The sequence below is a fragment of the Chrysemys picta genome, unplaced genomic scaffold (genome assembly GCF_011386835.1).
Source record: "Chrysemys picta bellii isolate R12L10 unplaced genomic scaffold, ASM1138683v2 scaf81, whole genome shotgun sequence".
NCBI classification, from domain to species: domain Eukaryota; kingdom Metazoa; phylum Chordata; order Testudines; family Emydidae; genus Chrysemys; species Chrysemys picta.
Window position 1 is genome coordinate 26836 of NW_027052788.1, and position 25325 is coordinate 52160.

General features: G+C 45.1%; 1 protein-coding gene across 2 annotated transcripts in view; it reads left to right on the plus strand.

Annotated features, from left to right (window-relative positions):
* The window catches only part of LOC135972190 (trichohyalin-like), a 142454-nt gene that overhangs the window by 9885 nt on the left and 107244 nt on the right, over window positions 1-25325 (plus strand). For both annotated transcript variants that reach the window (XM_065579085.1, XM_065579084.1), the window contains exon 2: window positions 14812-15014. In XM_065579085.1, the coding sequence (XP_065435157.1) occupies window positions 14812-15014 (203 nt within the window). The remainder of the gene's footprint in view (window positions 1-14811; window positions 15015-25325) is intronic.

The following is a 25325-nucleotide window of genomic DNA, read 5'->3' on the forward strand; positions in this document are numbered from 1 at the left end:
AACCCCTTGGGAGAAAGGATTGATTTTCTCCCTTGGACAGGGAGATCAAGGCAGGTATCCAAGACATATGGTCACAAGTGCTGCCTGGGCAGGAATGAAGATATTGGAATGGAAGCCTTGCTGCCCCCACCTCTCTGCAGGGAAGCAGAGTAAAAGCACCGAGCGGGTGAGCAAATGGAAAAGGTGTTCAACTTAGTAAAAACTATTTCACTAGGAGTGTGGTGAAGCCCTGCAATGGGTTCCGTAGGGAGGTGGTGGAATCTCCATCCTTAGAGATTTTTAAGGCCTGGCTTGACAAATCCCTGCCTGGGATGATTTAGTTGGTGTTGGTCCTGCTTTGAGCAGGGGGTTGGACTAGATGACCTCCTGAGGTCTCTTCCAACCCTAATCTTCTATGATTCTAGGGTTCAAGGACATACGGCAGCTCTCAGGGACTGAGGGACAAAGGTGGCAGGAATAGTAGGGATGGAGCTCAGGGGAGCAGGCACAGTAATGCCCTGGGTCCCACCAATGTGAGCTCTACCCTAAGTCTGCTTCTCTCATGCTGACCCAAAGACTTTCAGATCCTATATGCCAGATGACTAGGCTGCCTGGGGTTACTGCAGCTACTGACTGAAGAGCATTGCACCCTGAAGGATAGAACAAGTTTCCTTCAGGAGTCTGGCTTGGCAGGACTTGCTGCAAGGAGACACAGAGAGGGACCAAGATTGCTGGACCCTGAAGGCCCAGCTTTCAAAGTCATGGAGACCACAGGCCTATCCCTCTGGAACTGTGTGGATACTGGTGGCCCAGCACACTAAAGGAGACTGGTTAAAGTTCAGGGAGTAGAACAGACCTTGTGAATCTGACCCTGTGAGGGGGCGCTCTACCCACACAAGTTCTGGAAGGGTTAGTAGAAGCAAGAGAGGCCAATTAGCTATAGGCTGCACCTGGAGAGGAGTTAGGATGAAATGAGGCTTAATTGGAGATGAAGCTCACCTGGGCAGAAGCAGGTGGGGATTCTATAAAGCCAAGGAGCTGGCAGCAGGAAAGGAGGGTTGCAAGGAGGAAAGCTGCAGTTGTGCTCCCTGATATAAGAGGGGAGGGCAGTAGGAGCCTGTAATAGGAGTGTAAGAAGTAGTAAGGTCTGGGAGAGTAAAGCCTTCAGCAACTACAGGAGGGGTGTGGACAGTGGTGAGCTAATTCCCTAGAGGAGCCATGATGAGGCACCACCAAGCAGTGAGCAGATCTCCCTCCCCCCATTACAGACACCATACCAGGGTCAGACCTACACCTAAAGACCCCTAAGCCCAAAGTGAGAGACTATAGCTGCCAGTGAAATATTGCTGAAATACCATATCCCAGAGAAGATCAATGGACACCCAGTTCTGGTGGAGTCGGGTACAGGTTTCCATCACACCTTACATCTGTATGGCAAAAAAAAAAACTGCCTAAGGAAGAGTTTTAACTGGGTGATCCGGGTTGCAAACCAAAGTCATCTAGATACCACAGGAATATGCAAATAATTGAGTCTAGACACTCTCTAGTTATCCTGTGAGTTCCCAGTCGCCGCATCCTCTGAGGAAGCCCCAATTTGGATTGATTTCATCCAGCAGCACAAGGCAGACCTGAGCTTCAAGAGAAGCCTTTGTATCATCAGAGAGAGAGAGTTAGCCCTGATGCCTGCAGAGCATGAAGTCCAGGTGTGCAAGCTGACTATGGACAGGAAAGTGATGTTACCCTGGAGGTCATTCCTGGACAGGTAAAGAGGAACCCAATGGAAGGGCTGGAAGACATGCTGGAATCCCCACCATCAGGCTGACATGAATTCCTATTGGCCCAGACCTTGGGCAAAAGTCTGAGAGGTAGAGTCCTGGGGAGAGCTTCCAATATGACAACAGAACCCCAAGTCATGTATCAGGGTATGGGGCTTAGTAGTGTCCACTCAGAGTTGACTGTATATCCGGAGATAGTACCTGAAGTACTAGCAGTACTGCAAGGCACTGGGAAAAAAGGGGAGTCACCAAGGTAGACTGAACATAGGAGTGAAACACCTGTGGGCGAGAGAAGCTCTCATGCAGGAGTTGGGGCTGAGGAGACTGTCACCTGGGCAGCTATGAGCAGCCTGGAACATGTTGGAAAATTACGTCATTGGCTTCTCCACAGGGGATGATGGCCTGGAGTGCACAGGGCTCAGGCTCGGGTGGGGGTGGGAGGTGTTGAAAATGTTTTCTGCCTTGGCCATCAAAATAACTGGGGCTGCTCCTGGGTACTGGGGTTGATTTAATTTCACTCAGCACCAGGTGGGCCAGCATTTCCACCTCAGCAGCCCATGCTGGGTGACTGTTTGGGCACTGGGAGTGGGCAGAAGGCCACTGGCTCTTGTTAGGCCTCTCTGATTTCTTCCCATCAGGTGTGGCAGACTGGTGTTGAGAGCTCTCCTTTGATTAGTGCTTTGACCTGCCTTGCTTTGGTGCTGAGGAAGCAATGCCAGCCTTCAGAGCCAGCGGTGCAGGGCTCAGTTCGAAGGGCTGGTTGGGGGTGAGTCAGCTCTTTGGTCAGAGCTAATCTTGGGGGTCGAATGTCAACTCACCTGATCACTTGCCCAATGGGACTTTGAGGAAGCAGATCCCTTTTAAGAGCCAGCTGTCCATTCTTCTGGGTCAGATGTGCCACTCATCAGTTATTCCAGGAGAAACAACTTCTGATGACTGTCCCTCGACTGGCGAGTTCTAGATGAAGAATACTGACAGACTGAGCATTGGTCCAACATATGGCTCTCATCTAGACAGAATAAACACTGGCTATGGCTGCCAGTGTGGGGAATGAGTCTATTGCATGATGGAAAAGTCCTGTATGCTGAGAACTCTGACCCACCATTGGAAAGGCAGTAGCACCAAGCAACTAACATTTTTTAAAAAATGGGCTTTTTGTGTGTGTTTTGTTAAATACAGATTAAATTGAATTATGAAATAGGGGTAGGTAGCCTCAACGAACTAGACTAACCAGCTAAGATAAGGCAGAGGGAAAGAGGGAGAGTTATGATATGGGTAGCAGATAGGCACTGCTGAGTTTTGTCTTGATGGCACAGATGGTGTGAGAGAGCTGAGGAACAGTAGGGTCCCCTGTGTTCTTTGTGCCCTCTGGTGCAGGATGGGGGCTAGAGGCCTGCAGGGCACAGCCCAAATGGACATTGCTGGGCAAAGATTCTGATCTCATGTGCATGGGGCACACGTGCACCTTGAATGGGATTCACACGGACTAAACATCTTGAAGAGGAAGCTGCAGTCTTCACACACTGTTTGAGGAGGAGAGCAACTCCTATGCTGTACTCTGTAACCTAGGGGAACGTGCACTAAACTGCAGGTCTATGGCCCAGGAGTTCTACTCCCAGCCCTGGCCCTGACTGCCATTAAAGTTTGTGTGCACTTCATCACCCTCACTATGCACAGAGGTCTCATTCCTTGGAGGGTAATGATCGTTCATGCATTCTGTAGATAAAGACCTGAGAGCCCACAAGGAGCTAAGAAAAATCACAGGGATACACAAAGCCTGAGCTAGGTGCCTACACTCGAGTACAATGACTAGGGAGAGATAGGCAGCTTAGAGTGCAAGTCACAAAAGCCAGCAGGCCAGGCGGGGAGCTGCGTAAGCCGGCCAATGAGAGATGCTGACAAGAGTTGTGGGTGCTAAGACCCAATCCTAAAGCCATGTTGTAGGGAGATGCCAGATTCTGCTTGGGATTTGCAGCTGGGAATCATAGAATCATAGAAATATAGGACTGGAAGGGGCCTTGAGAAGGCATCTGGTCCCATCCCTTGTGCTGAGGCAGGACTAAGTATTATCTAGACCATTCTGGACAGGTGTCTGTCTAACCCGTTCTTAAAAACCTCCAATGACAGAGATTCTACAACCTCCCTAGGCATTTTGTTCCAGTACTTAAATAGCCTTGCAGTTAGGTTGGACATTAAGAAAAACTTCCCAACCCCCTTTGCGGCAATGTAAGCCGATTACTACTTGTCCTGTTCTCAGTGGATAAGGAGAATAATTTAGCACCTTGATAACAGTTTTCAAGTACGTAAAAGGCTGTTATAATGTCCCTACTCAGTCGTCTCTTCTCTGGACTAAACAAACACAATTTTTTTCAATCTTTCCACATAGGTCATGTTTTCTAGTCCTTCAATAATTTTTGTTGCTCTCCTTTGAATTTTCTCCAGTGTGTTCACATCTTTCCCAAAGTGTGATGCCCAGAACTGGATACAATACTCCAGCTGAGCCCTCTTTGGGGTGAGGTGCCTTATACTATTTTGGAAAGGAGGAGGCCTTCCCTCATAACTACTCCCTTAGGGCATGGGAGACCTTGGTTCAAGCTCCCTCTCCACATGAGAGGGAAAAGGAATTTGAAGAGGGGTCTTCTACCTCTCAGGTGAGTTCTCTAACCATTGGGCTATGGGATATTCTGGTGTGATATTCAGTCTCTCCAGTTAAAGCTATTTCATTCCCCATATATAGTTAAAAAGCCATTAGCACAGGCAGTCTCCCACATACTGGGTGAGTACTGTAACTACCAGACTTTGGGGTCATCCTCAACCTTGTTTGAACTCTCTTTCTCTCTGGCTCCAGTGACTCTTTCAGCCACAGACATGTGCTTGGGACAGTCACTGGGGGCCTTCTCCAGAATAAAAAGCTGAGCATAGAAGCCACAGCCTTTCGGGGGTGGCCAAAAGGTAGTGCCTAAGGGTGCTGGATGTTGGTGGTAGGTTGCTGGGGTCGTTGTGAAGGTAGTTTTGTATTGTTTTTATTGATCTTAATGTCCTCCCATTTGTTGTTAACAGTGGTAACATTTACTTGGGGACATCTTCAGGCAAGCTGTCATTATTTTATGATTTTTGTGTTTTATTTTGTGCTGAGGGATTGGTGAGAGCAGTCCATTTGTTTTTTGTTGGTGTAAATATTGCATGAATTTTTGCTGGTCTGGGAATAAAGGGACGTGAGAGGGCCCCCTCTACCTGTGTTGTTTGTATTTTTAGTGGGTGAGTTGCGGTGTTGGTGTTGGTGTGATGGGAAGATGGATCCCCATAGGGAGATGCTTATGAGTGGAATGAAAGGAATGGGTAAAGTTGAGTTAAAGTGGATTTAGAGATAAAGGTTAGGATGACTCTTTGGAGGAAAGATAAGCTTCAGTGGTGGCAGAAGATACCTCAGGGGAAGTGCCTCCAGAAGATCTGCTGAGTCCTATTGTGAGAAACTAGGTGACCAAAGGGGTAGGATAATTTTGGTATTTGTTGTGAGAGTTTTTGGAAAACAAATACCTGATTAGTTGTGAGAATTCTATTGTGACATGCCATTCAGGCCTGGCAGTATTGCCAAGACCTCACTAGGTGCTGATGCAGGCCCTGATTTGGTACAGGTTGTCCAACTGGGTAACCGGCAACCCATCAATCTCATGCAGGATGAAGGAGTGGTGCTGTAGCTATGATTTTTTTTCATCATCCTTGCAGTGCTCGACATGACCAACACATGAGCATCTGGCTGTGTTTGCTCTGTTAGTTATTTTGAAGAGTTTGCCATGTTCTTTGTGGATAAGACAGATCAGCTCTGGGCTGAGTTCCTTGGTTGTCCTGGTGGTGAGAGACGTGGATCCTGATGGAGTGTTTCCCCTTGGCTGGATTTAATTTAGTCTCTGATAAGGATCTCTCTGGTCTAGGCTCTCTGAGGCCTACTGCGGGCAGTCCCAATTCCTGCCCACTGTGGTTACTTACAGCAAGTGCCAGGGCAGTGATGCTATGGTTGACAGCCACTGTCAATGCATTACTTAGCAAGAGGAGGGTGACAACCATTTTGAAATATATGAGGTCCTCCCACTCCTTAGGAAATCATCTCTTGATGCTAGGGTATTTGCCACTTATCATACCATCTCAAATCTCCCTTCTTAAGGAAGGTGATTGAAAAAGTTGTGATTCTTCAATTCCAGAGGCATCTGGATGCAAGTGTCACTCTGCATAGATTCTGACCTCCTGAGGGTCTAGAATGATCTCCTGCTTATGTTAGATCAAGGCCAGCAAGCTATTCGGATTATGCTGGACCTATCACTTCTCTTGATAAAGTTGATCATGCATTATTGCGTCAGTTACTGTGGGATACTTCTAATGTGTGTAGGACTGTTCATCGGTGGTTGCATTCTGACCTGGAAGATCACAGTCGATGGGTGGTGATGGGGAACTGTTCCTCATTGCCAAGGGACCTGAAATTTAGCATCCTTCAGGAGCTGATCCTATCATCCACGTTATTGCTAGTTGGAGGGTGTCACACTGTCTGGGGTGGCTCATGACTGTGAGTGCCTATCTCAGGGCAGACTGTCAGAAAACACAAAGACACCCCAAACTGGTGTTGTGTTCTATAATTAGATTTCACCAAGCCAGTGACATATGTGAACTCCTGGATTACTATACCAGTCTTACCATGGAGTCACAGACAGTCCCCTTAGACTCTCCAGTCTATCTTGCAACCCAGACAAACTGGACTTAGTGATAAAACGTCACTTAAATAAAATATCACATCACATTTGGATTTCTTCCAGTCACAAGAGACCAGTCACTTACCGCAGATTAATTGGTACTCTAGCTCTTACACCAAAGAAAATGCTGGTAGCCGATGCTATAGTAAACTAACTGTAACCCTTCTGCCAGGCCTAGTTGACAGCAGCAAAGGCCGGGTTCAATAATGGAATGCAAAACCAGCTTGAGCCCCCACCCAGTGACCTGGGAAAATCTTACACACACCCCTGGGTGCCTCAAAGAGGCAATACTTCCCTTCTCGCAAGCACAGAGTCTTGGTGTAGCAGAAAATTTTTAATAACATGAGGTAAATTACATCAGCATTAAATTGGGAAAACACCACACTAAGGTTCAAAGACCAAACCACAAGCAAAGACCCACCCCAACAAATTCAGCCAAGTCCTTTTTCATTTCGTTCTTCAACAACCCCAAATCACCCAAAATCCCAAAAGTCCAGCAACTCAAATGTCTCTGTCCCTGGTCAATGCAGCCCCAGAGTTCCAAAGTTTACCTGCAGCACTTTTACCTCCCTGGGTGGAAATGGGGGAGGCGGGGTGTTAAGGGGCACCTTACGTGGTCTGAGGTCAACTGCCCTGCCTCTCCATGGGATTCTGCTGCAGCCTTCACCGTAAGCCGCTCCATGCCACCAGACGCCCCATGAGCTGCTCCAGCCATTCCACGAACTGCTTCATTCTGCCAGACGCTCCATTCCACCCCACCCCCCATCCCACAAACTGCACCGCTCTGCCAGCCACTTAGCAATAGATCTTCAGACACCCCCACTAGGTAGTATAACACTTGGTGATTTTTTTTAGCTCTTTTGTGATTTCAGCTTATAGTAGCCAATGGTGCAATGGTGCACCATTGGCCCAACATGAAGTCAGCTCAGCAGTCTGCAACTAGACTCCTAATAGAATCAAAATTAGCTCTGCTATTCAACAGTGGAGAGAGAAGGAGGTGCAATGGTGTTTCAGGCCCACACCACCAGATACATATACCTGTCCCCAATCTCTCTCAATTCACTGGGTTTTGGAACCCACACCCCTTGTCTAGCGAGTGCTACTTAGTTAATGGTGAGTCCCTCTGTCATACAACAGTTCCACTAGCCTTGATTCACATAATCAGGGTAAAAACACTTTATTCTTCCTGCCCCAATAACAGAGAAACTGGGGATCCCACAGCAGCCAAAGTAACCACTTTGAGCTGCTGTGGGCTCATGCTAGGCGGGGGGGTGTGTCTAACATAAGAACATAAGGAAGGCCATACCGGGTCAGACCAAAGGTCCATCTAGCCCAGTATCCTGTCTATCGACAGTGGCCAATGCCAGGTGCCCCAGAGGGAGTGAACCTAACAGGCAATGATCAAGTGATCTCTCTCCTGCCATCCATCTCCATCCTCTGACAGACAGAGGCTAGGGACACCATTCCTTACCTGTCCTGGCTAATAGCCATTAATGGACTTAACCACCATGAATTTATCCAGTTCTCTTTTAAACCCTGTTATAGTCCTAGCCTTCACAACCTCCTCAGGTAAGGAGTTCCACAAGTTGACTGTGCGCTGCGTGAAGAAGAACTTCCTTGTATTTGTTTTAAATCTGCTGCCTATTAATTTCATTTGATGACCCCTAGTTCTTGTATTATGGGAATTAGTAAATAACTATTCCTTATCCACTTTCTGCACATCACTCATGATTTTATATACCTCTATCATATCCCCCCTTAGTCTCCTCTTTTCCAAGCTGAAGAGTCGTAGCCTCTTTAATCTCTCCTCATATGGGACCCGTTCCAAACCCTTAATCATTTTAGTTGCCCTTTTCTGAACCTTTTCTAGTGCCAGTATATCTTTTTTGAGATGAGGAGACCACATCTGTACGCAGTATTCGAGATGGGGGCGTACCATCGATTTATATAAGGGCAATAATATATTCTCAGTCTTATTCTCTATCCCCTTTTTAATGATTCCTAACATCCTGTTTGCTTCTTTGACTGCCTCTGCACACTGCGTGGACATTTTCAGAGAACTATCCACGACGACTCCAAGATCTTTTTACTGACTTGTTGTAGCTAAATTAGCCCCCATCATGTTGTATGTATAGTTGGGGTTATTTTTTCCAATGTGCATTACTTTACATTTATCCACATTAAATTTCATTTGCCATTGTGTTGCCCAATCACTTAGTTTTGTGAGATCTTTTTGAAGTTCTTCACAGTCTGCTTTGGACTTAACTATCTTTAGCAGTTTAGTATCATCTGCAAACTTTGCCACCTCACTGTTTACCCCTTTCTCCAGATCATTTATGAATAAGTTGAATAGGATCGGTCCGAGGACTGACCCTTGGGGAACACCACTAGTTACCCCTCTCCATTCTGAGAATTTACCATTTATTCCTACCCTTTGTTCACTGTCTTTTAACCAGTTCTCAATCCATGAAAGGACCTTCCCTTTTATCCCATGGCAGCTTAATTTACATAAGAGCCTTTGGTGAGGGACCTTGTCAAAGGCTTTCTGGAAATCTAAGTACACTATGTCCACTGGATCCCCCTTGTCCACATGTTTGTTGACCCCTTCAAAGAATTCTAATAGATTAGTAAGACACGATTTCCCTTTACAGAAACCATGTTGACTATTGCTCAACAGTTTGTGTTTTTCTATGTGTCTGACAATTTTATTCTTAACTATTGTTTTGACTAATTTGCCCGGTACAGATGTTAGACTTACCGGTCTGTAATTGCCGGGATCACCTCTAGAGCCCTTTTTAAATATTGGCGTTACATTAGCTAACTTCCAGTCATTGGGTACAGAAGCCGATTTAAAGCTTAGTTAACAGTTCCGCAACTTCACATTTGAGTTCTTTCAAAACTCTTGGGTGAATGCGATCTGGTCCCAGTGACTTGTTAATGTTAAGTTTATCAATTAATTCCAAAACCTCCTCTCGTGACACTTCAATCCATGACAGTTCCTCAGATTTGTCACCTACAAAAGCCAGCTCAGGTTTGGGAATCTCCCAAACATCCTCAGCAGTGAAGACTGAAGCAAAGAATCCATTTAGTTTCTCGGCAATGACTTTATCGTCTTTAAGTGCTCCTTTTGTATCTCGATCATCAAGGGGCCCCACTGGTTGTTTAGCAGGCTTCCTGCTTCCGATGTACTTAAATAACATTTTGTTATTACCTTTGGAGTTTTTGGCTAGCCATTCTTCAAACTCCTCTTTGGCTTTTCTTATTACATTCTTGCGCTTAATTTGGCAGCGTTTATGCTCCTTTCTATTTGCCTCACTAGGATTTGACTTCCACTTTTTAAAGGGAGTCGTTTTATCTCTCACTGCTTCTTTTACATGGTTGTTAAGCCACGGTGGCTCTTTTTAAATTCTTTTACTGTGTTTCTTAATTTGGGGTATACATTGAAGTTGGGCCTCTATTATGGTGTCTTTAAAAAGCGCCCATGCAGCTTGCAGGGATTTCACTTTAGTCACTGCACCTTTTAACTTCTGTTTAACTAACCCCCTCATTTTTGCACAGTTCCCCCTTTTGAAATTAAATGCCACAGTGTCGGGCTGTTGAGATGGTCTTCCCACCACAGGGATGTTGAACGCTATTGTATTATGGTCACTATTTCCAAGCGGTCCTGCTATAGTTAGCTCTTGGACCAGCTCCTGGGCTCCACTCAGGACTAAATCTAAAGTTGCCTCTCCCCTTGTGGGTTCCCGTACCAGCCGCTCCATGAAGCAGTCATTTAAAGTATTGAGAAATTTTATCTCTGCATTTCGTCCTGAAGTGAAATGTTCCCAGTCAATATGGGGATAATTGAAATCCCCCACTATTATTGAGTTCTTAATTTTGATAGCCTCTCTAATTTCCCTTAGCATTTCATCATCACTATCACAGTCCTGGTCAAGTGGTCGATAATAGATCCCTAATGTTATATTCTTATTAGAGCATGAAATTTCTATCCATAGAGATTCTATGGAACATGCAGATTTGCTTAAGATTTTTACTTCATTTGATTCTACATTTTCTTTCACATATAGTGCCACTCCCCCTCCTGCACGACCTGTTCTGTCCTTCCGATATATTTTGTACCCCGGAATGATTGTGTCCCATTGATTGCTCTCAGTCCACCATTTTTCTGTGATGCCTATTATATCAATATCCTCCTTTATCACGAGGCACTCTAGTTCACCCATCTTATTATTTAGACTTCTAGCATTTGTGTACAAGCACTTTAAAAACTTGTCACTGTTTATTTGTCTGCCCTTTTCTAATGTATCAGATTCTTTTTTATGTGAATGTTTATCATCTGATCTGGCCCCTACTTTATCCTCTTCCATCCTCTGCTCCTGACTATAACCTGGAGATTCTCTATCATTAGACTCTCCCCTAAGAGAAGTCTCTGTCCGAGCCACATGCTCCTCTGCAGCAGTCTGCTTTCCCCCATCTCCTAGTTTAAAAACTGCTCTACAACCTTTTTAATGTTTAGTGCCAGCAGTCTGGTTTCACTTTGGTTTAGGTGGAGCCCATCTCTCCTGTATAGGCTCCCCCCATTACAGAAGTTTCCCCACTTCCTAATGAATGTAAACCCCTCCTCTCTACACCATTGTCTCATCCACGCATTGAGACTCTGAAGCTCTGCCTGCCTACCTGGCCCTGCGCGTGGAACTGGGAGCATTTCTGAGAATGCCACCATATGCAAACAAGATCAGCCCCTGAAGTTCTTTTGCACAACTCGCCACAATTTACCACCAGATTTCAGTGTAGAGCTCATCTTGACTCTGCTTACATAACTAACAGTTTATTAGATAAGAAAAGAAAATGAGGGTTAATGAGAGGTTAAATCAGATAAAATATATGCACAGGTGAGTCACAGTTTGTAATTCCAAATGGTGGCAGTGATGTAATAAACTGCCAGTTTTCCAAGAGTCTTTTCATGGTACCCACATTGTCTCTGGGGCAGGGCCATCCTTAGGATTCATGGGGCCCTATGCAGTATTGTTAAACTGGTGCCCCTATGCCCAATGGCAGCCCGGGCTCGCCTGTATATTTTAGATATGGGAGGTCTTTTGAAGGATTTATTTTAAAAACTGTATGTCTGAAGATCCAAGCATTTAAGTCTAAAAATGTAGTTATATACTTTTTAAAACATTTATCAGTGCAACATGACATGGAACCACAGAGGTCTGAATTGCAAACAGAAATAATCAGAACATGTTTTTAATTTTCTAAGGAGATGGGAAGGGGTTGACTCCGAGTACCTCCAGGCACGGCGCAGTGGTTCTCTCACCTTCTTGTGGCTGGGCATGGCGTAGCATTCTCTCCTCATCAGGCATCTGCCAACAGTCCCTCTGATGGGTTGCCTCTTCCTGTGATATGCCCCTCCGGTCAGGTCACTTTAAACTCTCCCCTTAGAATAATTCAACCATAAAGTTAGAAGGGACTTCAGTGGTCATCTAGTCTAACCTCCTGCCAAGATGCAGGATTTGTTGACTTAAACCATCCAGGACAGATGGGTCCAGCCTTCTTTTGAAAGCATCCAGTGAAGGAGCTTCCACAACCTCCCCAGGCAGTCTGCTCCATTGTCCTACAATTCTTTAGAGTTAGCAAGCTTTTCCTGAGATTTCATCTAAATCTGCTGTGTTGTAGTTTGAACCCATTGCCTCTTGTCCTGCCCTCTGTTGCAAGACAGAGCAACTTTTCTCCATCTTTCTTATGGCAGCTGTAGAGGAAAAATTGACCAAGCCTAAGCTTTGGCCTAAATAGCTGAATAAATGGCCATGAGACAAAAGTGGCCATGGGAAGTGGAAAATGTTGAGCAGTGGAAATTTTAAGCAACAGTTTAAGCAACTGCCTTAGCTAGAAAAATGTAACCACATCGGTAGTGTTAGAAAGGCTGTTAAACCGCAAAAGGAACACTTGTGAATAACAGGAAAGCTTGCTAGAAGTACACCCGTGAATAACAGGAAAAGCTTGTTTTGCTATTCTCCCTTATAAGGAAACCTGTTTTGATGTATTACATGTAACCGTTTGTGGGTTTAAGCTATATAAGCATTCAGTGTGCCGTGCTTGGGGTGGCAGTTTTTCTGGCTGTCACCCCTGCATGCAGGCTTGCAATAAAGTGGCCTCAGGCTGATCCGAACTAAACACAACGCATGGTCATTTTTCCACCACACAGCTTTTCAAGTACTTAAAGGTGGTGATCACGTCATCCTTTAATCCCCTCTTTTCCAACTAAACACAGTTCCTTCAGCCTTTGCTCACCTGGCTTGCATTCCATCCCTTTGATAATCTTTGTCGCTTGCCTCTGGATCCTTTCCAGTTTCTCTACAGCCTTTTTATACAGCAGTGATCAAATTGGACACACTACTCCAGCTGAGGCCTCACCAGTGCCAAGTAGACTGGTACTATCACCTCCCCTGACTTGCATGCTGGGTCTCTGTTAATGCAACCTAAAATTGTGTTTCTTCTTTTTGCAACAGCATCATATGGCTGACTCAGGTTGAGGTTGTGATCCACCACAACTCCTAGATGCTTCTCAAGAGTGCTGCTGCCAAGCCAGTTATCCTCCATTCTGTATTTGTGCATTTGGTTTTTCTTCCCTAAGTGTAGCACCTTCCATTTCTCTTTGTTGAATTTCATTTCGTTGACTATAGCCCAGTTCTCCAGTTTATCAAGATCCCTCTGTATTTTAGCTCTATTCTTCATGGTGTTGTCAACCCCCCTCTAGTTTGTGTCATCTTCAAATTTGATCAGTATGCTCTCTATACCTACATCCAGTTCATTAATAAAGATGTTAAACAACACTGGAGCCAGAACGAATCCCTATGGATCCCCACTTGTGACCTCCCTCCAATCTGACATCATTCCATGATGGCATCCTTCCAGGGCAGCCAGTGAACAGAAACAAGGGGAATTAACACAAACAAGTCATTCCAAAGTTGGGTTAAGGCTCTCTTCCTGTCAGGCTGTGGCCCTAAACTGAGTTCACAGGCAATAGAGGGGAATTGTTCCCTTTCTAGAAGAATCAGCATCTGGCCTCCCTTCCCTCGTCAGGCAGAGGTCATCTTGGGAGCTCCAGCTTCAGTCAGGCAGTCTCTCTCCAAGAACTGAGGTTTGCTCTGCTCCCTAGTTCTTTCTCTTCAGCTCCCCCCTCCAATCCTGATATCCCTCACAGGTGTGATGGTGCAGAACCACCTGAGCCCCCATTAGCCCTTTAACTCTGCGTTGCTCCGTGTGGTGTTTGCAAAGACCATCACAGAGGGGAAGATGTTAAATGACTTGCCCACATTAAGACTGTTTTGAAGACCTGTTGGACAGTTATCTGTATTGGGGCTGTGATGGGATATTGCCCTTTGGGGGCAGATTTATTTCTATGTAATATAAATATTGAAAACTGGCTGGTGGGACCCAGTCAAATAAGGAGAGAAGCTGGGATCCATTTCCTGGCTCACAGAGTCCTCTCTTCCATCACTAACCAGATCCAGGACAGTTGTGAGGCACTGACCCCAGCAAAGGAGTGTTGGAGACCTGTTGTTCAGGTAACACAACAGTGGGGTGTCTACTGGCCACAGCTAAGGTCAAAAAGAAGTCTAGGTGTTGCTGGAAATACCCCCTCTTTACTCAAAGCAAACAAGTCAAGCAATAAACTGAGTGTCCATGTCTGAGTTGGGTATGGGCAGGGGTGAGCTCGAGGGAGGAAGAAACATCTAGGGGAAATCCTGGCCCCAGTGACGTCAATGTCAAAACTCCCACTCATGTCAATGGGGCCAGGATTTCACTCCTAGTTCATAGTTGGGCTTAATCTTCCCTCAGGGAGTCCTAATCAGTCTCTCCCACTCTCTGAATAGTCAAACAATCTGTGATGGAGCTTTCTCTTCCCTCAGGAAGCCCCTTGTCTCACTAGATGGTCATGAGATTTCCCAGCTCCCTCTATGTTTCTAGAGGTGGGTCATCTTGTGTCTTCAGGATAGATCATTAATGCCTTTCTGACCTGGCCTGGATGCAGTGTGGGGTTTGTATATGCCACCACAGGGCTCAGGTATTAGGGGGGAAGGGGAGTGTGTGTGTGTTGCAGCTGCCACTGGTGCCCAGTCTGCAAGGGGAAGGGGTGGTCATTGGTGCACAGGGAATGACAGACTTGCCCTGGCGTCATGGGAGGCTTTCCAAAGCACAGGGTGCAACACACACTCCATGCACGGCTGGGACTGGCCATGCTGCTTTACTCCTTGCCTCTGTCTCTAGCCATCCCACTTGAACCTGTCTGCATTCCTTAGCTGCCTGGTCAGCTTCGTGTCTGAGCTTTCTGAGCACATAAAGGTGAAAGCTGATAAGGGGGAGGAGGAGGATGACTCTGCTCTCGACACAGAGTACATCAGCTTCTTCCCAAACTTCATCTGGACCGTGCGGGACTTCAGCCTTGACCTGGAGATTGCTGGGAAGGAGGTGACGGAGGATGAGTATCTGGAGAGAGCGCTGATGCTGAAGAAGGGTAAGTGCTCTGACAGGACTCGGGACAGAACTGCTGGCAAGGGAATCAGAAGGCACGGTACAACTGGCTCTGCAAGAGGGGAGGGAGAGGTGATGGAACCACTCAAGGTTGATGGTCCTTTCACCTATACCAGGTCAGGGAACAACTATGGTTTGTATAATTGGGCTATAGTAAAGATGGTTCAGTTGTGAAAGTTGAGATCCTGTATAAAAATGGTCCCCATTGAAAACTGGGCTGTAGATTGGGAAAAAATAGTTTTCATATGATGGTGTCATGTGTGTTTGAAGCTCTCACATAGGTAGACTGTGCACTGTGTTAAACCATTTCTGAACTGGTGTAATACCTTTTATCTGTATATCTGAGTAGCTGTGGCAGATGTTACACGTATATGCAATACTGATTAACTTCCTACCAAGATACCTCCTCATTTGTAAACTCAGACACCTGTGGTGAAAACTTACCAGCATTTAAACCTTCATCAATTTAAAGTGACTGAAAGAGGCATTTCAACCTTCTGTAGTTAAACACCTTTTGAGATCACTTCAAAAATAAGCTTCCATATCTTTAAAATTATTAAAGCAATTTTTGTTGATACCAAGCTTGATGTTTGTGTGATGACTGGTCATCAGCAAGGAGTGAATTTGGGATGTCTAGATCTAGACACATGAGCTTTTGTAGTTTGACCTCAAGGGCCAGGTTGTTAGTTTGGAGGCAGTACATAGGAACGGAGAACATAGGTCTGTGTCATCAAGTCTAGTTCCTGGCCATCTCAGGCAACCTTATCCTATAATCCCATTCAGACTCAGTAGCAGACTCATACATTTCTTCACTTGAATCACCCATGAGAGGGGGACAAATGCCCTTCTGGATTAATGTGGAATATATTTAGATCTTGTCTGGAACTAGAAAACAGGACAGAGTTCAGTTTTCTAGCTTCGGACATGTGAGTGCATGGCATTTATTTAATTAATAGAGTCATGTACCTTGGGACCTTTCTCCTCCACAGTAAATGCAGAAATTCTCCATGAGAATGCTGTCCTAGAGGGACCTTCTGCTCATGATTTGTCCCAGGTAGCACCCTTGCTGGAATCCAGGGTTTAAGACACACTACATGAACACCCCTAGAGCCCCACAGACCACAGATACTGTGAGTCTATCTTCCCTTTAATATATTTCTGTCAATATTATGGTGCTCCCAGCAGTGACGCAAGAGCATGAGAACCAACATCTGGGCAGACTGTTAATAACCAGGGCACTAACCCGTAATTGGTTGTGAATTCTAGACTTAGATTTCACCAACCAACTGCACCAAGTGCAAATTCCTCAGGCATTCTAACAGCCAAAACAGAGTCACAGTAGCCTTGAATTCTCCAGTCTCTCTTACAACCCAGGTGAGCAAATCTTTGTGATAGGTGGCCCCTTATACCAAGAGTAAGGGCACGTCTACACTTGCAAAGTTACAGCGCCAGCAGTTACAATGCCACTCAGAGAGTGCAGAAGGAAAACTGCTGGTTTTGTGTTCACACTGACAGCTGCCTGTGCAATAGCGTGTTCACATTTGCGGCACTTGCAGCGCTTTTCGGAGCGGTGCGCTCTGGGCAGCTATCCCACAGAGCACCTCTTTCTCTTTTGCCGCTAAGACTTGTGGGAAGGCAGAGGGAGTCGCGGGGCATCCTGGGTCCTGTCCCAATGCCCCGTGATGCATTACTTTGGATCCCAGCAATCACTATACTTCCATCCCCATTTGGTGCTGTCGGAGAAAAACAGAGTTCTCACTATTTGTTTAGGTATAGCAAGTCAGATGCTTTATTAACTCTCACAATTGCGCAGAGGGAGAGAGCTAAGCAGGTCTCTCAACAGGTAAACAATTACAGCAAGCATTTATACCTTTTGTTACAGACAATAATGAGCAACAGTTGCATTTTGTTTATACATAGGCCATCTTGATATCTCATTTCCTCACTTGTTTTGACTCTTGCCAACATACAATATTTTCTATACCTTATCTACACAAGGTCTTCTACACCTTATCTATACCAGGTCATAATCACTTCTTACACAGTTCTTTCTCACCCGCCTCACACAATCCTCGCTTCTACAAATCTCACGTTATCAGGGTTACAGTTAGCCTGACTCTTGCTAACGAACTGTCATGTATTGCATCCCCTTCCTGTCAGTTCTTTCTCTGCTTCCACAACCCCCCCTTTTGTACTACTAGTACAACAAACATTTTCAAATCTCTATTTGCATTAAATCTCGGAATTCAGATTCTACATCAGATGCTTCAACCTTAGGGGTTTTGATTGGATGTAATGACAATGCATGATGAGCATGGACATGAAAGGTATTAATATTATTACGTCCTTTACAACAACAATAACATACTCCTGCACAACACAAGCAATAACATTCCCATAGCGATAATATGATGGGGTTGTTATACAATCTTAGTCATATAACACAATACATCATACTTAGTACATAAGGTGGATACTCTATAAGCTGTCTGAAAGGCATACTTTTTAACTTGATACATATTTTGAAGCATGTGAATTTGCCCTTGTACTTCAGAGATTTTCTGAACCTCTGGTAACAGTGAAAGCAAATTTTGAAATCGATCAGGTACTAAACTAGTCCAATTAAAGGGTATCTGGAACCTAAGGACTACTTGCAAAATTCTATCTGCAGGCCAGTAAATAATATGATTGCCTGCAGTGGTAATGAGATTAAAATGTATGTCTTGCAATGTGGTGGCTTTAACATACACACAGCTATCATTAGCTTAAAAAATAAGTGTCCTGTCAGGGTAGTTCCTTGTCCCCTACCCTCCCAGCAAACGTAGTCATGAAGAGTAACAACTGCTCCTGGCTTCAGTTTACGGATACACTGAAGCTGTGGGGGTTGTAACGGCCAAAATGTCCATTGACTCCCTAACCCATCCAAATGTCAGATGTAATCCCAGGAGCACTGACTAAAAATCGATTGGGCATACCAGGAGGTCTAATTTCCCAGATGTCTCGGTGAATTACCCAATCCCACATGCATCCTCCCCATGGACCCGGCAGGATTCGGTATGTGGGAGCCCACACCCCCTGAACCGGTCCATATGCTTGGAAGGAGCACTGAGAACGTCCACACTTCCACCCAGAAAGTTTCCAAGTATGTCTCCATGGCCACAGATCAGATGGTACTCCTGATGTGTCTGTAAGGGCAGTGGGCCAAGCCTGGTGCTCTAGATCATTCCGAATGGCCATTAGCTGGTCATTCAAGAAATCCTGAATCTCTGAGCATGCTAGATCCCACTACAATGCCTTCCCAGCCTCAGTGATATTCAATACCATCTCTGTCAGCAACTTCTGGGTCATTGAACTAAGGGCAGAAATAACATGTAACTCACCAACTCCAGCCTGTACCTGGGTTAGTTGTACTCCAGAAACAAGGCCAATGGCCTTCTCTAGTTGCCCCAATTTCTCATCATGTTCTTGGTTCTTAAAAATATTCCAAACTGCTGCTGCATTATTGGCCCCGTCCCAAAGGGATCCGGTCAAGTCTCTCTTCTTTCTAGAGGAAATAACCCAAGCCCTCTGTTGTGCTAATCTAATGGCAGCCCCCTGTGAGCAATTATAAATTCTTGGGGTTCACTGGTAGTGATATCATATACTTTTATCTCCACTGATCCATTCAATTGTTCGCTTATATGGGATATCCTGAACCTTAAAAATATATTTTTTCAAACAATATTTAAATAAATCACTAAAGTGTGAAGGCCTTAGTCATTGGTTTTATCAAATATATGACATTGTCTGTATTTGGATGTGTTACAGGGGTAATAGTGTAATGGAGGAGATGGCAGGGGCAATGGCAACAAGGTGCCTTTGGTACTTATCATTTAAAATCCAATTAGGGAGGGCAATACATGCTGAAGGACTTATCCAAAACACAGGGCGCAGCCTGTAGAATAAACCCCAAAATCCAATCAATACCACGTTCCCAAGCATGGGTCCCACAAGTTTCTTCCTGCCAGTGTATAATTCTTTGTTTCTTCACCAGGGTCAGTTCTTAATGTCTCTTGTAGTCAGGAATCCCTGGACTTTGTGGTTTCAGTGAAGCAAGTGTTCCTTCTTCTCTTTTCCTGAAACAGTGTGGTTTAGCATCATACAGGGGAGAGGTGACTAGCACATCACCCTGTAATGGTTTTGCTTCTTCTAGAAAAATCCAGAGGCACAGTAGGTCTGTCAGTGGACAAAGGAGAGGTTACTAGCACTTCACCTTGTCTTTTTTTTTTCTTTCTTTCTTTTTCCTGCTGTCCAGAAGACACAGCAGAGCTAGAAGGAGAAATAGGCTTATCATCAGTCGGAGAGTCCTCCCGAGGTGGAGGGGTCTTTTTACAGTGAGAAGCATGGGTCCAGGCAGGTAGTCCTTGGCACTTCACAGTGGTGGTGGTGGTTAACAGGACTTGGAAAGGGCCTTTCCAGTGTGGAGCCAAAGCAGTCTTTTGTTGATGGACTTTACGTAGACTCAGTCTCCTTGTTTCAATGAATGGCAGGGCTGCTAGGGTCTTTGGGTAGCACTTTTTTTATCTGTGAGAAAAGAAACCTAACACATTTCATTAATGCCTGGCAGTGTTTTTCAGATCTCATAGTTGCTTGGGCACATTCAGGCCCCCCTTTTCTTGGCTATCAGCCAAGTCTTAGCTGTGGGCAGTGTCCTTGGATGGTGCCAGCATCTTATCTTTGGACTGAGCTTGCTAGCTATTTTTCCTCAGTTAACTCGTTCTGTTCTTTTTCCTTCTCCCCTTCTTGGCTTCTTTTAACCTACAAAGGAAACTTCCACTTTTCACTCATACACCTTTTCCCAACAATGAACACATACACATTGCCATTATACAGTACATTAGTCTGATTATTCAATGTATGCCATGTACACCCTTCCAGTAAAATAACTTTATTACAGAGCTTTGGAGCAACAAACCAGGACAAGCACACCCAGTTTTGAGGAGTCCACTCGGTACAACCTCAGGTGTCCAATAGCTTTCCTCCCTCCCCAGCCCTCTGGCTAGAAATCTGAAGTAGCCAGAAGGATCCCATGGGCAATATGGGGAGTGGGTTAACCTTCCATGTCCTTGCTTCCAAAGACTGTTGGTATGCAAATTTTAACAACAATTTTTTTCAATTAAAAAAAAATCTGGCCAATGAAGTTTCTTTTTCTTACTTAAGCAACTGTATTAGACTTTAGTATATCACATTTTCCTGATTTATCCAAACACTTTTTGTATTCCAAGTTGAATAAAAACAAGTATCTGCTTTTTGATTTAACCCTTCTATTTAATTTTGAACTAGACTGTCTTATGAAAATATTAAACCCAACAATTCTGGCCACAAGACAAACACCACAAGACAGGACAAAGAACACAAAAATAATTCCTATCGTACCAGTAAATGCATGGTACGTTGAATGCTGTTCAGCTGGCATCCGTTTTCTCTGATGATCTGAAAGACAAAAGAACAGAGGTCTACCCCTTCTGGGCAGTCAGTCATTGTTTAAAATATTTCCTTTATATACACACATACTCTTGTTGATTTTAGACAAAACAGAGGAATTACCCCATATTTCCTTGTATTTGTTTCATAGGCAGCCCAGGTTTCAGTGGCTTCTACCTTATTAGTTAGAAAATTGCATTAATACAGATGCTTTCTGGCTTGCTTCCAGATCCAAAGCTATCCACAGCTTAAAAATTCTTATGTAAAAAGGTACACAATTAACTTTCCTAGACTTTTGATTGCCTTTTACTTCTAACTCCTGCTTTCAAACACCCAGTGATCTGAAAGAGACAACACAACCTATATTGGTAGGTTTGCATTTCTTTTACCTCTGCTACAATATACACTGCACATGTTCTGGGGAAAATGCACATCCTCTCCACAATTCAATTTCCACAACACTAGCCACATCAATTTCTACACAAGGTGTAACTGTTTCTTTTGTGCTTACAAAATCTCCATGCACCCCTAGTAAAGTGACAGCTCCACCACACAGAGCCAGGGGCACTGTCCTTCTCTCTCTTTTTACCAGATCTTTTATCTGCTATTTTGTTACCCAAAAACAAATTCAAATCTTTATTCTTTCCTGAACACTGGGTAAAAGCCATTTACTTAACATATAATTCAAAGGGCTATCCTTAGAGGGTTTTACCAGAGACCCACCCATCTGCCTGCTGATACTCTAACAGAGAATTACACAGAGAACAGAGGGAATTATGGCCTAATAGGATCCTATTACAGGAATTTCTACTAATACTGACCGCTACAGGGGACGGGACAGAAGGATCCCAATTCAACCTCAGAGCTTCATTGCATGCGATGGCTTCCACTCTGAGGAATTACAAATGAGAGGCTCAGTTCCGTCCACACACCTAACACCTAAATGTATAAGACAGAAATTCATTAACCGGAGTCGCCAGTAACTGTCACCAAAATATCGGGTCCACCTAGCTGAGAGCCGATAACAGCCAGACAGGGATAAGGAAGAGTTGCTTTATTCAGCAGAAGAAAGGAGAGCCTTGCACCTTGGTACAAAGACTCTGTCTTACACACATTTTACCATTTCAATTATTATCCTGGGGATTTGAAATCCCCATGCTTATAATTACTTACTCCTTTCCTTCCACTATGCCCTCAAAGTTTCCAACCTGTTCTCCAATCTCTCTATCTATTGCCTGCCCGCTTGGGCCCGATCCTGCTTTTCTCGCTGAACCGTCCCTTCCATGGGCACCAGCTTTTTCACTACCAATTTAGATAGGAGGGTGGGCTTCTCAACTAGCCCCCACCCTTCCTGGTCTCTTCCCTTAAACATTCTTACTCACAAGGCTACCCGAGTCCGCTCTCATGAGACTTGCCACCTGGGCAAAACACATGGCCCATTGGCATTTAACTATTCAATTTTCTCTTGTGGCAAACACACTGCTCTTACAGCATATGCAAACACAAATGGTTAAATTCTGACAAGTCCCTGAAGGACCGGTACTTGCTTAGCCAGTGCTTCCTTTTCTGCCTGGAAGTCCTGTCTCAAGGCTTGCAACTTGCCCTGGGCGTAGGTTTGAGTTGCTGCCTGGTTCATGATCTATGCTCTTAATTGCTCAATTCTAGTTATCAAGTACACAACTCTTCCCTTTTCTCCAACTTCTCTATTGCCCAGTCCTGCTATGACTGGGGTAGATCCACCTGACACCCTTCCCGGTCAACCGGGGTGGAAAGAGGAATGCTAAATCCCTCTCCAGTTCTCAGACTTACTGCGGCTGAGAGTAGGCACACTTTCATACTCACACACGTACGTCCAGACTGGCCACGTCTGTGTATAACGTTCAGAGAAGGTACTGTGCAATCTCCAACTTGCTTCCTCTCTTGGGAGGGCAGTTCTTTTACACCCTGAGGTCTTCTGGGGCGTCTTTTCAGTGATTCCAGTCCAGGCCAGCTGCCTGTGGCTTCTTCAGCTTCCCCAAACCATGCCAGCTCCAGGGTCGCAAAGGCAGACTGTTGGATCTCACTGGACAGTTAAGCTTTGCAAATGTAATCTCAGCACTGTAACTTGTATTGCCTTTGGTTTGACTATGTCTATATTTTTTCACAGTCAGCTGGGGCCGAAAGCAGTTTTTCTTTGTACTTAGCCTGGTCTGCATTTATTCTTGACCTTGAACGCAGATTAACTTTCTCTTTATCTCTGGACCAAACTGAATTTCAAATTAACCCGTTCCTTTCCTCAATATACAAATTGCTCCCATTGTGTGTCAGAGGCTTTTTGGTGATTAAAAGCTCTTCTGAGATGTATGATCTTATCTAGATTGAAGGTACCTTCTAGTGGGCATTGTTTAGATGAATTTTCACGCGTGTAATGATTTCAATTCTCTAAATACCTGCAGGTTTTAGGACCATAATGTACGTACATGAAATAAGCTGGGGTACCCTTAGTGGGTGAGAGGGAATCCTTAGACTGTCCCCCACCCATTTTCCAATCACACACACAGGGAGGAGGATGCCCTGTCCGCGCTAGCGGCACATAAACTAAGGATCTCTCCCTACAGGGTATTCACACAGGAGAGACTAACGAGGATGGCCACGACCCTCCTACACCTCCCTTCAGCAAAGAGCATCGGCTAGTCTCATAGAGATGGCGCCGCTTACTCTGTTGCATCCAGTGAGATGATCAGACTGTCAGTGGCTCACATGGAGAGGAAAAGGGGAGGGAAGATGGGTTAACACACTCCTAGACCCAGGTAGCCTCCTCGCCGGACGATGCCAGGCCGAGTTAGCCCACCGTGGGTCGGATCTCCTAAAAGATCCTCTAGTTACCGGGCTTGTGTTAGAGTAGTTCTGGTCACGAGCCAAAAGGCTTCGCAGAGTACTCTGGGCGTCTTCCGGTAACACTCAATTCACACTGGTGTACACACGCACACACACACACACACACACACACACCAAGACCAAGGCCTTATTCCAGGTACTATTCCCAAGTACCTTGATGCATCACTCGAGGCGGTAAAAACCCCTCCTGAGGCGGTAACAACCCCTCAACACCGGTGCATACCTATGCACCTCGCATATGCATACAGGGGGCGGCAACAATTCCCCTAAGCCGCTCAGCATCTGACCTTGCTGCACAGTCAATAAGTTCGGATGGCGTGAGCCCAACAGGGACAGAGGTCCCCACGGACAGTCCTCCTCCGACACCCCAATAGAGATTTCAAAAGGTCTCCTACCTCTATTGTGGCGCCATGGGGTTCAAAGGGGAACGATCCGTAGCAGCTGCCGGTGCCCCTGCGGGCGTTGCCATCCCGGACGAGCCCCCAAATTGTCGGAGAAAAACAGAGTTCTCACTATTTGTTTAGGTATAGCAAGTCAGATGCTTTATTAACTCTCACAATTGCGCAGAGGGAGAGAGCTAAGCGGGTCTCTCAACAAGTAAACAATTACAGCAAGCATTTATACCTTTTGTTACAGACAATAATGAGCAACAGTTGCATTTTGTTTATACATAGGCCATCTTGATATCTCATTTCCTCACTTGTTTTGACTCTTGCCAACATACAATATTTTCTATACCTTATCTACACAAGGTCTTCTACACCTTATCTATACCAGGTCATAATGACTTCTTACACAGTTCTTTCTCACCCGCCTCACACAATCCTCGCTTCTACAAATCTCGCGTTATCAGGGTTACAGTTAGCCTGACTCTTGCTAACGAACTGTCATGTATTGCATCCCCTGTCAGTTCTTTCTCTGCTTCCACAGTGCCATCTTTCAAAGCTTTGGGTACTGTGTGCCCTGCCCTGCCTCTTTATGGCTGCAGGAACGGATCCTGAGCTTTTGACCAGTTTTTCTGCTCGCACTGACCAACACGTCACGAGTGGCAGTGGAGTTATTCCTTAAACTGTAAAGGCAAGAGGAGTGTTACATTGATCTTGCCACACATACTAGCTATGTCACAAGATTGCTTGTGGCATTCAAGGAGGTGCTGATCACAATGGAACACTGCTTTTGGGCTCAGGAAACAAGCACTGAGTGGTGGGATCACATCATGATGCACATCTGGGATGGCATTCTTAAAACAACAATACCCACCTGCTGAAGTGAAAAAACAGATTGACAGAGCCAGACGAGTACCCAGAAGTTACTTCCTACAAGACAGGCCCAACAAAGAAAATAACAGAACACCACTAGCTGTCACCTTCAGCCCCCAACTAAAACCTCTCCAGCGCATCATCAGAGATCTACAACCTATCCTGAAAGATGATCCTTTACTCTCACAGATCTTGGGAGACAGACCTGTCCTCGCTTACAGACAACCCCCCAACCTAAAGCAAATACTCACCAGCAACCACACATCACTGAACAAAACCACTAACCCAGGAACCTATCCTTGTAACAAACCCCGATGCCAACTCTGTCCACATATCTATTCAAGTGACATCATCATAGGACCTAATCACATCAGTCACACCATCAGGGGCTCGTTCACCTGCACATCTACCAATGTGATATATTCCATCATGTGCCAGCAATGCCCCTCTGCCATGTACATTGGCCAAACTGGACAGTCTCTACGCAAAAGAATTAATGGACACAAATCTGACATCAGGAATCATAATACTCAAAAACCAGTGGGAGAACACTTTAACCTGTCTGGCCATTCAATGACAGACCTGCGGGTGGCTATCTTACAACAGAAAAACTTCAAAAACAGACTCCAACGAGAGACTGCTGAGCTGGAATTGATATGCAAACTACATACAATCAACTCAGGATTGAATAAGGA